Source organism: Archocentrus centrarchus, chromosome 23 (assembly GCF_007364275.1).
Source record: "Archocentrus centrarchus isolate MPI-CPG fArcCen1 chromosome 23, fArcCen1, whole genome shotgun sequence".
NCBI classification, from domain to species: Eukaryota; Metazoa; Chordata; class Actinopteri; order Cichliformes; family Cichlidae; genus Archocentrus; species Archocentrus centrarchus.
The window spans coordinates 10188918-10204342 of NC_044368.1; the positions used below are offsets into that span (position 1 = coordinate 10188918).

General features: G+C 39.7%; 1 protein-coding gene across 1 annotated transcript in view; it reads right to left on the reverse strand.

Moving 5' to 3' along the window:
- The window catches only part of snd1 (staphylococcal nuclease and tudor domain containing 1), a 172100-nt gene extending 156887 nt beyond the window's left edge, over window positions 1-15213 (reverse strand). Inside the window, exons 1-9 of the mRNA XM_030719705.1 lie at window positions 14970-15213; window positions 12569-12718; window positions 11734-11854; window positions 11372-11453; window positions 5935-6095; window positions 3602-3693; window positions 2854-3012; window positions 2657-2763; window positions 2239-2329 (exon numbers count right to left, since the gene is read on the reverse strand). Coding sequence (XP_030575565.1) covers window positions 2239-2329; window positions 2657-2763; window positions 2854-3012; window positions 3602-3693; window positions 5935-6095; window positions 11372-11453; window positions 11734-11854; window positions 12569-12718; window positions 14970-15044 — 1038 coding nt within the window. The 5' untranslated portion in view covers window positions 15045-15213. The remainder of the gene's footprint in view (window positions 1-2238; window positions 2330-2656; window positions 2764-2853; window positions 3013-3601; window positions 3694-5934; window positions 6096-11371; window positions 11454-11733; window positions 11855-12568; window positions 12719-14969) is intronic.
- Between the last annotated feature and the right edge of the window lie 212 nt (window positions 15214-15425).

Here is a 15425-nt window from a genome sequence, read left to right on the forward strand (position 1 = left end):
TCTTTATGTAACTACTAAAACTCCCAGGTTGGAGAGATTGTGAATCCAGATACCTTATACATCCACAATTCTTATAGATTTGGATGACCTAATATTAGCAGTGTTCCTGACAAGCCAGTGATGAGCTTGGCAAAGGGCTTTACACCACATCACCCTTTGTCTATCACCTTGTAAGTCAGTGGTTACCTGGGGGAGAAAGCGGGTACTATTGGGACATGGCCTACATTCCTATTCCTTAGTCCCAGCAGAGGAGGGGGAGAGAGAGTCGAGACAGTCAAAAACGAAGATGCGTCAGCAGGATTGACTTGTGGGGACTGGACCTGCTGCGTCTCTCCACTCTATCCATCACTCAGGTAATAAGAAGTGAAAAGTAGAGTGGATGAGGAGAAGGGAGGAGTGTATGATGATGGGATTGATGGATAAAAGTGTCCTTGTGAGAGTGGGTGCATTGCAGCATTAGGTGCCGACAAACAGGGACGAGTGCAGAAGGGCAGTGGCAGGCCTGAGTAACTTTAGCCTGTCCAAGATGTACTTAGTTTTAAAAGACTTCAACTAGCTGTAGGGTCAACAAGACACTTTCCATCACATCAATTTTTAACATTGGAATTTTACCATTGGCAACATTTTTAGACTTTGATGGTCCTACCATTTCATAGCCTTATCACCCAGTGAAATTACTTTGCAAGCTAAAAGGGACAGCATTTAAGTTATAGAAAGCAGTTGAATGCACATAGTACGATATATAATCTAATCCCTAAATAAACTAGCCAAGCAGCTGACACTAAGCAGGCTACAGCTGCAAGGTAAGTAAAGGACAAAGAAAAGAAAGATCCTGAAAAACAAATGTACAAGTCCATCAGAGTTTAACCGGGGGCACGAGTCGTGCAGTACTGCACCAGCCAAAACAAAAAAAGAAAAAAGACTGACAATTCATGTCCTTTCATCCTATACCTCTCCACACAAACCTACACTTTCAGTGTCTTCTTTAACCCTCTACCTCTTACTTTACATTCTTTATGCCTGCTTTTCATACACTCCCCTGAGCTCACCACCAAATGTTCCCTCATTCCCACACTGCCCACATTCAACCCTCTTTTACCGAGGGGGTTTCAGAGAGATCTGAGCGCAGCTCATGCTGATAATATAAATGTTTTATCCTCTCTCGATCCTCTTCCCTCTGACTCAGGAAAAAAAATATACATACACATAGTTTTCTTTTCGTGCCTTCTATATGCTTGTGCAGTTTATCAAATTCATTCTGTAAGCAGATTGCCAAAGCAACACCTTTTATGCAACCCTCAGGCAAGCCATGAATTTTTCAGGGTCTTAAAAGTTTGGGGTCTGGAGGGAGCAAATGCAGACAAAAGACAAACTTTCAATTGGCTCAGTTCTTTTATGTTTTTTTTTTTTAAAACATTCCCAGAGAGAAAAATATATATTAACTAAGGGGAAGGTAGGGGTGCAACTAGTCAAAATACTCAGAGGGGGCCACATTTAAAGCTGATGTTTTAAGGCTAGAGTTCTTTTACTACCTTCAACTGCCCTGTAATATGTTATCTCATTGTGACAATGAGGTTAGGCTGTATTACCAAATGTATCAAGGAGTCAGTCTTATTGGGTTTGAACCAATATGTTTTGACATTTAGGACAGACTGCACCCCCACTGTACTTGATATTATGGATGTTTCTTCTCTCCCGAGGCCCTGGCCAATAACCTCCAAAACTAATATCTCTAGCTGTTGGCTTTTGGGGTCGTTCTGTGCCGCTGCTACAGCACGCGCCAGCATTTTGGCACTAATTTGCCCGGGGATCGCTTCAAGGTTGCTGTTAAGCATTCCTTGTACCTTTACTGTGGGGATTTAATTTTTTTCTTTATATTCGGTGGGGTGTGTAAACGTAAAAGTAAGAAGCGTCAGGAAGATATAATTCATTAGAAGCATCAGAGTGCTCATGCTTTTGCTGTGACGCTGAAAGAAAATTGGAAATGCTGCAGAAGGCATCGAATTGTGAACACAAGAGGCGCTGCCTTCCTGGCTTCCTTTAGGCACCAAATACAAGTCTTATACATGCTTAACAATGTCTATATGGTACAGTCTACCTGCCTCTCCCCTCTAAAGATGAAGCAAAATAATCCACATTAAGTTAGGGAGTCAAAAATCGAAATTAGAAAAGCATTATGCTCAAATTAAACAGATTTAAGTCCCTTATCACTGATAGACAGACAACAAATCACCTCACCTTGGCTACAAATTGTCTGTCCTTCTGATCCAAGTTGGCTGTCGGTGCCACATAGTCTTTCCAGATCCGGACCTTGCGCTCTTTAGCAGATCTGGCAAGGAGGGGCATAAAGAAACTGCTTTAGGTAGGCATCAGGTAATAAAGAGTTTAATCAAGTGACTAAATAATATCCATTTGGCTGGAAAACACTACAAAGTTGATTAAAGAGAATTTGGCTTGTGTCAAATCAGTGATTCATGAACCAAATTTTCTGCATCACAGTTGGCCAGTTACCAATCCATCTATCATTTACTCAAGTGTATCAAGAACTTTTGATAAATTAACTTGTTTTGTCTTCACTTTGAAAAACATGATCATCACGGGACTTTGTTTAACTAGTCGTATTTTCTGTTCGCAACCCAAGTGCAAGTGCGCATACCGTTCAGCAGCTCTGAGTTTTTCAGCTCCCTGGGTGTAAACAGCCATGGACCAGTCCACACAGCGTGCAAACCCTTCCTTCAGCAGGAGTTCTGTGATATTACCATTCTGAGACAAAATAAAACAGGCACAGTTAAGAAGAATTTTATATAGAATTAATAACAATGACACCACTAGTTACTGATTCCAGTGTTTTACCGGGTGAAGGATGGTGCCCAGTATGATCTGGTTGGGGCAGCTCTCCAGGATGATCTGAACATCTCGCTGAAGAAGACGGGATTCAGTGAAGAATTTGGCCTCTGCTGCGAATGGCTCTGGTGTTTCTGTACCATCTGCTTCCCTCTTGAATGTGGGACACTGATAGAAAAGAGACGAGAAAAGAAAAACAGATTACTCATGCATCAATCAATCTATATTTTGCATTAAAAAGTATAGTACATTGCAAGAAGCTTTTTTCCCCTGTGCCTGCTGTCACCTTGCTACCTTGCTGTAGATGTTCTCTCTAATCTCCTCTTAAGTGTGGCAAAGCACCAGACAAATATAAGCACCATGGACCAGACAAGCAGACAGGTCTTTGAACAATGAGATAAAGAACACCTTGAAAGGAATGAAATATCTTCAAGTAGGTGATGAAAAAGATTATTTATCTTGAGTGATCCATTGGCAAAGCTGGACTTGGTGAAAGAGACTGATGGGCAAATGTGCAAGAACGGCACAACAAACAGACTAAAGGAAGTGACAGAAAGATAGATATGACTTTTTTTTTTAATTTTTAAAGGTGGTGTTTGGAAAAACTGTCAAAACATAACCACAAGGCATTTATTTAACTACATGTTGTTACTACACTCCCCTAACAATGATTGCAGTGACTAAACGTTTAAAATGCACAAAAATTCATAGAGTACGTAACATGTAACTGTATGTAAAAGAAAGAAGTGGTGGTTACCTTAATACCAGACAGCATAACAGTGACCAGATAGTAATCTGGAAGCAGCAACGCACGAACAACACTTCCGTCTCGCACGTGCTCAATGATGGCTGAGGGGAGGAAAGACAACATAAAATTATGATGTGTTCAAATACCTCAAGTTCTCATGTTAAACTTAACTATTTTTAAGTGAACAAAAAAAAAAACTGCATTAAATAACTCTCAGCTTAGGAAAATGCAGACTTTAAAAGACTGAAATCTATGAATCTAGGAGTGAATTATCAGTGATCCAGGGTGCAATCCAGTTGCTAATGCTTTCAGTGAAGCACACTGGGCGACCATTACTGAATTCAAAACAGGAACCAGCTGAAAACAACGCAATGATTTACTGAACAGTGGGACTGAAATGGTTCAATGAAGGTTTGTCCTCTGACAGGAGAAAGTTACAGACTGAATGCCACATAAAAGTGACACTTCCTCCAAAACCCACTACTGCAGATGGTGACATCAAAAGGCTGTGATCAGCTTGAGCTCATGCTGGTTAAAATGAGCCGGAAGACTTTACACACCCTGAGAAGTAACATCATGTTCATAAACTTCAGCTTGAAATGATTTCGCAAAAAATACAACCAACATTTGACCACAGTTTTGACCATGATATGTTCTTTGCCTCACACATTTAGCAAATCATTAGATGTACTTTCTCTCATGTGTGCAGTGCTGTCAAAATTAGGAACGCTGAAGCAGGTATATTGTAATTCCATACTTTTCTTCTTGCTAAAGCTTATAATTAGGGGCTGGATCAATTGACCTGGAACCACCCCTGCACTACGTTCAGGCTGCAGAGGGACTTGATGATGCACTAAGCACATATTGCGATCAATTACCTTTTTTTATTTTATTTTAATTACTATACTAACAGGGTTTCTGTAGATGCCGCTGCAGAAAGATTGTTTATTTTTATTTGAATTATATTAAGCTCAAGGAAATCCCTCAAAGAGACACTTTTGTTCAATGTGTTTAATGCTTAAAAATGTATTATGCTTAAGCTTTTGAATAATCAAGAATACAACACGGCTCAAAATAATCGTGATTAGGACTTTTGCTAAAATTAAGCAGCTTTAATCTAGTCTCTCTGATAGTCTATTTTATCCTCTTTTTCCTCCCTCTCTCATGTGTTTGTGAAAGATGAGTTCTTCTTCCCCACCACATGCCTTCTCATTACGACTGCCTGGGGTGACATTTTTTCTAACTTCTAACTTCTAACTTATAATTTAAAGCCCCTTGAGAACACTATATCAATACTGGCCTTTCATAAATATAGCTTAATTAAACTGAATAATTCCTTAGTATGCATTTAAGTATTTTATCAAATTGACCACACAGAGAGCAAAGAGGAATGTTTTATACAAAGTTTTCATACTTTGACTGTTGTCAGCTTGAAATTATGCAACACAATTTCCCAGTACAGATCATTCAGTACAGGAAACAGATTTATACGCATTACAACAGGCTTCAAGGCAGGTTTTCAGGTAACTGTTAGAAAAGGAATTTCACACCTAAATAATTTTCTGAGATGGGCTCACTCAGTGTCTCAAAGGTTTCTCTCTCTGTCTAGCGTGTGTGAATGTACATGATTTTATGTCTATGGGAACAGATAGCAGCATAAGCAGATGACAGAAACTGGCATACCCATTTTCGACCACAGCACCTCTTTGCACATTTTGAACACTTCAGCTCGATTGCTGCCTCCAATTTTAAAATAGCCCTGAAATTCTCATGAATGGTAAGAACAAGAAATGAAAAAATGGAAAGGGAAAAAAAAAAAAAAAAAAGGTGCCACTTGTTCATTTTTCTATTCAGAAGAAGGGTGGTGAAATGAGCTTAACCACTGTTACTGGCAGCCTGAAAATAGAGTGGCACATTATCCTTTGAGTAGGTCAAAATGAGAGACCAAAGGAACAAACTGATGGAGAGCGAATCACAGTGTGCCCTTACATGCCATGAAGTGGAAATTCAGAACAAAATAGCTAAAGGCCAAAACAACTGATTTCTGCTACCTTATAAAGATGAAATGACCTGAACATCTTAATTTTACATAAGATCTGCTTTTCTTACAGATCATGTCATTAAAGGAAAACAACTGAAAAATAACATATAAAAATAACATCACTGTCCAAACTTTCCTGCTCCAGGAAAGTTATTTATCATAACTTTAACATGTAGAGTGTGTGTGTAATTTGAATGAGCACATGTATGTAGTCTATTTTTATGTATATGTACTGGGGTTTTTTTTTTTTCCCCCTCTAGGCTAAACGTTCACTCACCAAGTGTCAGGTACAAGTCCTTACCATTGATAGGTTTCTGGTGCAAAGAGTCAACAAAGTTGCGGGGATTCTCTATGGTGTACTTGATGTCGCGGGTGGTATGTGTCCCGCCACCCTCACTCCACACACCCTTCTTGGAGGCCTTTGCTTGGTCCTCCAATTCACAGAGTCTGGCTTGGTCTGGACTGAACATACAAAAACATAAATAAATAAATAACATTAACAAGAGTGACCACTCTTAGAGTGATAAAAATCTATATATGCTGCTCTTTGTACATGCAAGGAATGACCAACTGTGACGCTTTCTAACATTGCAGACTATAATCTGTATGAGCTTTTTGATGCCATTTTAAATACATCAAAATATATGCAAGAGTTATTTCCCCTCTTTACAAGCCTTCTCTTCTACAAAAACTCGAACGCAGCCGCAGTGTGTGGGCTCATCACTGCAGGGGCAGTTGAGCTTCTCTAATTTTAACAAACTGCGAGACCAAAACAAGAGACCAAAATGAAAACTCCATGGCAACTATAAAAGATTTCCTTCAGTGAAAAAAGTAATGCAGCATGAAACCTTACAGTGCAGTGCTACTTTTCAAAGGTGGTTTTTCAGCAGCCTTGAAAATTAAATTACTTTTAAAAAAAACGCGCACACAGGTGCATTCAAGCTGTAACAGCGTGAGTTAAATATTGTTATATGTTAAAAACAGCATCTACAAAGATTAGAGGGTCTCTGAGCACCATAAAACCTTTCTGACAACCACTACTAGCTCCGCTTGGTAAAAAGCTGCAATTAATTTCACACTGGTTAGAGAGAGACACACACGTTGTATTTAACAAGCAGAAAAGGTTTTTATTGTAGAGTCGCTACCCTTGTTAAGCTGGATTCAAGCATGGCCTGCCCATCCAAAGCTCTACACCAACAGGCAAACAATTAGCATTACAATAACTACAATTACTGACTTCTGTCGTGTTGGCTTTATTGCAAATTCATGAAACAGCACAAAACTCTACAAAACTGTCACAAGCTATGTACAAGTGCTCATTAAAAGCATACGACTGTATGGGTTTGCCATGGATTCAGCTTTGTTAAAGTCGAGCGCTGGTTCTGAAAACCTGCACTCTTGTATTATCGGCAGCGAGCTGATGGCCAGATTACAACTGCTTAAAAATGTATCTGAGCATTTTGTGAAGCGACAACAACAGTGTTTAACAGCTCCTTCAAAAGCAACCACACAGCTGGCTACAAACGCCATAATTAATCCCATGCTGGCTTCCTAAATTGTGCAGCCTAATGCTATTTGAGGGGCCTTGCACAACTTTAATTATTCAGAACTTCAATTGGCCAGCAGGCCTTTTTAACCCGACTGGTAAGGGAGTTGTGGTTGTGACGAGAGGTTTTTTTTTTAAAAAAAAAATAAAATAAAAAGTAGAGAAACTGAAAATTTTTCACATCTTGCTTCGCTTTGCAGAGGCCACAAAGTGGCTCACATTTAAAATGCCACACACATAAAGACACACATACCCTGATTTCCAGCTGTGTGTGTTCCTAATTGGGCTTTTGGCCACATGCCCAAAATGCAGTCAAGTTCACTTTCCCCTCTACACTGATTTAGCTACCAACTTCAAATTGAATTGAAAACTGTTTCTTGCTTACTGAGCAACAACAGTGAAACTTTTCTGTAAGAAGTCAATTTTGTTTAAGCTACTTAGTATTTAAGAACCAAACGGGAGCAGAAAGCTACAAAGATATAGAAAGAAAAACTAAGAATGCAATCAAGGAAAGCAGACTGAATAAAAATAATAAAGCCACAAAATAAATGGAGGGCAACTCATAAGCAGAGATTGGTTAAGATATAGAAATAACTTCATGTGTGGAGGCAGATGATAGCAAACTTATCCATGTCTCCAAATAAACCGGTTTCTTTTTAGGTCAGCGACTCCTCCAACCAACACTACTTCAAATCAAAAACAGATATTGATGGGTAATACTGAGCAAGACTGCTGGAGAAACAAGGGCCAAGGAGAAACTTTCCAATTCCCTTATATTTGAACATGCTGTGGGCTGAATCTTTCATCTCCTCGTGTCTCCATTGTGCAACCCAAAATACCTTAAACAGATACAAAAATGCTGAACCTTAGTAAACGGTTCCCTGTTGCCTTTGTACAGTTTGCAGAGGTTGTAGTAAGTCATGCTCCCTAGTGTACTTGACTGGAAGGGCTCCGCTCCTCGTGAACTGTGAGACCTTGAAGAAAACAGCTTATCCCTCAGACATTTACACCCCTCAACCAGTATTCCTTTGGGGCTCCAGTTAAAAAGAAGCAATAGGGGGGAGGTTATAAAGACACAGTTGGTTTCTATGTTAATGTAACTCCCTTCCGCTCTGGTGGGTTGGCATTTTATAAACCAATCAGTCAAGCCCCCCTGCCTGTGGCTTTAATATTTCACAAGGGGAGTGAAACACTGTGAAATCTGACCAATTTTCAGGGTCTAGGCATCTAAATGGATTAAAACATTTACAAAGAAAAGCAGTCCGGCTAAGTAGCAGACTGAGATGCAAAAGTGAAAGGACAAGATTGATGAGTGAACTCATTACAGTCCCCGTATGGTTCAGCACTACAGACAGCATTTTTATGACTGATCAAGTCAAAGCAAAGGTAATTCAAATAATGAATCCTCTAAATGCAGACCTTGAAGTCAAGTATTTAAAAAGTGACTGACACAGGCAGCTTCGATATTTAGGATGAACAAATTTGACTGCAAACATAATTCTAACTTCTAAAGATAAAAAAAAAAAAAAAAAAAAAAAGTTACTTGGAATAATCCTTTGTCCTGATGCGGTACTTGAAAATGAATCGGTTTTCTTAAAATTGCATTAAGTATAGTCCCATCCTGCTGTGGTGCACTGAGAGGCACCAAATTTATGAACTGAACAGCAGTCAGCTTCTGAACACATGTTTAACTGCGCTGTCCAAAACCATCACCATTATCATCAGCTCCGTAATTATCACACCATAGTTTGTATGATCAATGTAGCCAGTCACCAAGAGCAATGATACTGGAGGTTAGTGCACTCAGGGAAAAACTAAGGCCTCAAGTCCTCACTGAGTAATGGGCTTCCCCTTTGGCCAAATGATGCCAGCTTACACTTTAAGCATAATTTACATTAGCGCTTGTTACGGGCCATTGCACAGAACGCTTGAAATAGGTCATTAGTGCCAAAATAGTCACATCATCTCTGTTCATATTGGAAGATACAAATGTAGCAGCATGAGTCAAATTGCTTGTAATGTGTGTAATGTGCAAATACTGCCACTGGAGGGGATATACAGCACTCCTATAGCACTGCGTGTGCAAGTGTGTTTAGAGAATTACTGCATAAGGGTAATGTGGCAGAAAAGAGTTTCAGAGAGACATCGATGTAGCAGCGGGGTAATGCTGCCACCATCTGGGATACTCTGGCTCCATCTCAATTCTCTACAGTCTACCAGTTGAGGACTTATGTATATCTCCCCATGGATTTCCCAGTATTGTACTGCTATAAGCTTTAGCAAGAAGATTACCTCATGCTGCCAAAAGTGATTTCCTCCTTGTTCCAAGTGCAAAGTGTTTAGAAGCAAATTAAACACTTCAATAACACTGACTGGGCCAGCAGTCTTTGAGGGAAAGCATCTGCAGTATCAGTTACATATATAATGACCCACTTATGGTTTGCTGTGCCAGCATACTTGAATTATGACGCCATAACGCATAATACAAAACACTGAATCTGTAATTAACATGCTCTCTGTTCAGATGCCCCCTGAAAGTTTCATGTCTGCAAAATCGAGGTCTGATCTTGTAAGACAGTCCATGCTACTTATACAGTAAAGTTACCAGGGTGCAGCAAATGCATGTACATATATTAACATTCTAGCTCATTATTTTGATGAAAACATTCACCTGGTGCACTTTCACTTTCCCCTGTCTTAAAGGGAGACTGCTTAATCTGAGCCACTGTGAGGAGTTCTGGCAGCTCTCTTGTATACATGTACACACTTCTGTTAGTCTTGATGACAATGCCATAAAGATCTAAACGTTTGAAAGTCTGGCTACACTTTGCTGGAGTTAGTGTTGATAATGCCTGTGGCCACAGGTCATTTGCATGAATGCGGTGAAGCTGAACAGGCTGAAAGTGACCCAGTCTGAATGACAATGCTGTCACTTTAGCAGATCAGTGACGCCAGCAATGTTACACATCACATGTCTGGGCTGCTTGTTATATTCTAATAAACATACAAATACCAAAGCCTTATTGAAAAACTGTTTATCGCTATAACAGTTCAAAGTCTCAATGTTTATAGCAGCTCACAAAAAAAATGAAAAAGTGAAGTAGTCGAATGCTAAAAAAAGAAGACCAGAACAAGAACCTACCCTTTGTAACAATTTCTCATGAAGCATACAATACTGTGCAAACATTTTAGTAGTCCACCTATTTTAGAATAGCTGGAAGTGCTCCCAAAATACTAAGCTACCTGCCAAGTACCTGATTAACTGATGCCATTCTAAAAAGGCAAAGTGCACTCACACCAAATATGGATCTATTTTTTTTCTCAGTTAATAAAATTGATTACATTATTTTTAACACATCCTCATTTTAGTTTCTAGTTCCTAGTTTTTATCTCTGCACATAGATGACAATATCTGAGGCGTTCCCAGAGGAGAGGGATTTCAATTTCTTTTGATCGTATTCACTGCATTATCAGGGCTTTCAAATTGTTTTGGAGTAGCAGGGGGGGGGGGCATGCCAAAGTAGCAGGCGCCTTATGACCGAGACCGAAGAATTAACAGCAGCAGAGTGGTGAAGTAGGTGGAAAACGCGCCTGCCGCCGGCATAATTTGAAAGCCCTGATTATAAAAAGGCCAACACTTAATATGCATCCTAATAAAGGGTTAACCCTGCTTTTACAGTTTTGTTTATACTTCTTTGCATTTTCTAAATCTTTCTGAATTGGACCAAGTCTAGACCTGCTCTGCTGTCATCATCTGGCTGAAGAATATGCTGAGTAATTCTTTTTTAAATTTTGCTTTCATTAGATAGACAGGACATGACAGAGCAGTTTATTACTCATTATAGGCTCATGTAATTATCAAAAACCCATGTAACCAAATACCTTACGCTCGCCAAATATCAGCCAGTAATCGATTATCGTAATTTTTAAACCCTGTTATTAAACCTGGCATCAGACACAATGCAATGGGATCACGTCCACAGCCACCCCTTGAGAACTTAGTATTCATAACTAAATTATTACATGACTGCACAAATACTCTCTAATCATGTGTCAGCCATGCCCATCTTGACCTTAACCTTTATTTTAATCTCACGCTCTGAGAACTGTACAGGTCATAATTGTGTATTTAACCATTCATTAACCAACAAACAGTAATACATAACAGACAGAATAGAACCAAGGAGCTTACTTGTTCCCTCTGATTCCTTCTCTGCGGACTGTGGCAAGGCCCTCGATCACCAAAGAGTCAGCAATGTTTTCACCTGTTGTGTCTACAGTAAGAAGACAGAGAAAAAAAAATCTATTACCTAAACTAGTCTAGCTTAGTGTGCTGTCCAAAATGACAAGGGTAAAAAAAATAAATAAAAACAGGGTAGGAGGTTTCTAGTTACTAAATGGCACCCTATATTTTCCTCATTGTGATATAGCTAAAAAGAAACAAAACTAAAGTGAAAAGAACCATAATTAAAATTAGTAATTTTCCTTTTTTTTTTTTTTTTTTTGGTCAGTGCCAACTATGGCCAGTTTATGGTTTATCAAGTGATAGTGCACCTTTCCCCAGGTAGACCATGCCATACTCCCGGCCCAAAGCGGTCTTGATTTCCACCGTGAAGCACACTTCTTTGCCGATTAGCTTCTTCCGCAAGAATTCTCTGGCTTGGAAGGCCCATGGCTACAATACAGAGAAGAAAAGGTGACATTTGACTCATCAGTATCAGTAAACATAAAGAAACTGCAAGGCTGCAGCTGCACTGCTTTATTTTAAATAAAAACCGCTGGTGAAACAACTACAGGTTAAGCTTCTTTTAACCTCCAAGCTTCACAGCCGCCAGACCAGCATAAAGCTAGTGGTGGCTATTTCAATGTGTTAAACAAACTGGAAAATAACGATGTCCCTGTTAGATATACAAATGATTTCCTTCCTTTGGTTAATTTCTGTGTGGATGTGCATATTTCCTATCTGAGAGGAACCAGCCAACTCAATGTATATTTGTCCTTTAACTTGACAAGCATGTGACCTACAGTTATTCTCTAACACTGACTCAGATTTTTCCATGACACGCTGTTATTGGTAGCATCCTGGTGCTGTTTTGACAAGTGGCCTCACTTCAAATGGAGGTAGCAAGTTTCAGGATGGTAAACCTCTGAAAGCATAACTAATATTGCTCATCATAAATCTATATCAAAGTAAAATTCATTGGTGAGTTCTTGCTGCTTGATTTCACAGTAGTGAACAGTCAATTTCTGCAGAGCTAAACGACGGCGCTGCAAGACGTATGAACAGATTTCATAAATTGGCAGCAGAACGCACAGTGGTAATGTCTGTATGCGATAAATACACTTGTTGTATATGCAAAAATATAAATAATCCAGTACAAACACTCACCTCATCAGGTGTGTCCTTGGTGTCGGGCTGGCCCTGTGCGGCTCGGCGGGCCAAGGCCCCAGCTCGGATATTACTGAGATTGATCTGACGCTCTGGGGGTGGGCCACCTCGAGGCTGACCCCGAACTATGATGGCACAGCCCGACAAGACCTGGACAGGTGACAAAGACAGTCAGCTTGGGAAGACTGAATCAACAGTAGGAGTATTGGCCACTATTTTGTTCATAAAACACAGATAATATGCTGTAAAACTCTTTGCTCTTAAAATGTAACAACAAAAAAAAAAAATGACACTCCATTCAGTCGCATTTGCAGAATGGAGAAATGAGTGGTAGATAATGATTTTCATTTCTTCTCAGACAATAGGACAATACATGAATGAAATCTATGAAAGTATTAAAACTGGTGTGACATTAACAAACACAACAAGTCAGCGAAAAAGGAAATTAACAGTGTGAATGCTAATGTGCCTGCACAATTGGCTGGAAAGCAGCCTCACACTACATGTTACCATGGTGACTGTCATTCAAACACAAGGTGCGATCAGCCCATGTGATGACACAGATAATACACACACACACACAAAAAAAAGATAACCTCCTCTTGGGTTTGACAACCATGGCATTTACACGAATCTGAGCAAACAACTTTTATCTGCTAACTCTCCAGGGTGTCTGCAGGAAGCATCAATTGGTGCTGTTGATCTAAGATGTGGGCTAGATAAATCAAATCAAAAGTGCTCCCCACTAACTGATTCCACTCCGTCCAAGTAAAGGCAAAACTGAGGTACAGCTGTAACGAGTAAAAGAGAGATTAAGGGTCAAAAACCCATTTTTCACTACACTCTGAATGTTCTACCTGACTCCCTGGTCATCTTTTTCAAGGTACACACTCCTTCCTAAGAAATTTGTACCTTGTCACGCTGGGAAGCATCTTTGTATTATTTTTGTTGTTGTTCGGCTTAAAAAAAAAAAAACCTTGATGAAGTGAAAAGAGTGCGGAGACCTCAGGGTGGAAGGCAATTTTGATCTCTTAAGTATAAATAGGGCTGGAGTTGTCATCATATAAATAATCAATAACTTGTTAATTGTTTAATTCCAAGATTAATAATCATAATTCATTAATAACCATTTATTTCATCGAAACACTTCACGAAACTGATCAAGAGAGGTGCTGAAACTGATTTGTACATACCAGTTTTATACATGGCAATCTTTTCCAGCATATTAGGGCTCAAATAATAATGAAGGTAGATGGGGTTCAACCTGAACAGTTCTAAGATATGCAAGAGAAATCTAACATAGAAAAAAGTTTCCCATAAGTTAACCAGCACCGCTTAAATGCCTTTTAAAGGAGTTAACAGTATTTTTCCAAAGGCAGAAAACTGCGTGTCTACTTAGTACCTGGTAAGTAAACCAAGTTACTACTTGTAAGAAAAACTATGCAACGCAATATTAAGGAGAAGAGCTGTTAACTTCGTCTACATGAGTAAAGGTCAAATTGCAAAAGGGGCAGATCTTAAATAGAACAAGTCTACATAACATATGGACAAACAGTGGGTATACACAACCAAGATGAATGGCAGATTATAGGGATCGAGAAAACTGCAGCTACGTGTCAGTTTTCTGCGGCTGGTTTTAACCAGTACACTGGCAAAAACGCTCCGTCTGTAGCTTCAACTAACGGGACACATGAGCTAGTTAAAATCTTACAAAGTCTGGAGCCCCGCTGTTAATAAACGACACTTCCAAGCTTAAAGATGTCTTCCTACGGGAAACTGTGACAAAAATGAAACGACAGCTAGAGGAGAGGAGCTTCTCAACTCTAGTTGGGGAGCACTGATTAAACTGGCTTATTCTGCGCTGCTGCGGAACACGGAGCTGACAGTGTTTACAGAGACAATGAACTTTGTTCATATAAGTAACCAGTTGCTTTAAAGTAAATGCAAGTTAGCTAGCCTTTAGCTGAGAAACTAAACATCTGTGCTCGTTACAGCCCCCGCGTTACTAAAATGCAGTAGTTTTTAGGTAATTCGACTATAAGAAAAGGTGCCTCAAATAAGTCAGTGGACTTTTAACAACTTAATGTATTCCAATAAAATTTGAATTCCCAAGAGAATACTTTCAGCTGCTTATAGCTAACTAACAAGATAGCAAACGTGCTAACGTTTCCTTCAGCTTATTAGCAGGCTAGCAAATTTAGTAACAAATCATCTAAAATTGCTATTCAGAGCTGTCAGCACCATAATGTCAAAACTGGCATTCAAAGGACAATATTGTTTGTAACGTCAAATAAAATCACTTGAAGTTTTAGCCTTTACTAGCCCCCAGGGTCGCTGAGCTAACTAGCTGCCTCCCTTACACTCACGCAGTGTGCACACATATTCATGTTAGGGCTCTTACCATCTTCACGATTCCTCTTTGCAGAGGAGCAGCCGGAGAAGGGGCTGCCTGAGCTGGTCCCGAAACAGATGCCATGTCCACCGGTTTGAAATTCAACGCCGTTAACGGGGAACCAGACAAGGGTGCAGGGACTCTGAAGTAAGTGACTGTTCTAATGAAAGCCAAGAGAAAAAGGCTGAGCACCGATCAACACACACGTTATACCGGAAATACACTTTGCCATGCACGTGAAAATCTTTCCGGGTCTGGAGACTACAGTCAATAGGAGCTAATGGAGACGCTTCTTGACCGCGTAAGCGACTTGAAATAAAGACTTCCGGAGCAAGAGGTACGACACGTCAGCACAGTGTTACCCCAGCTAATGCTGCCTTCGAGGTGAATCGGAAAAGCGTCAATTTCATCACACACCCCAAAAGGGATAAAATGATATGTTAATAACAGGGTAATGGAAACACA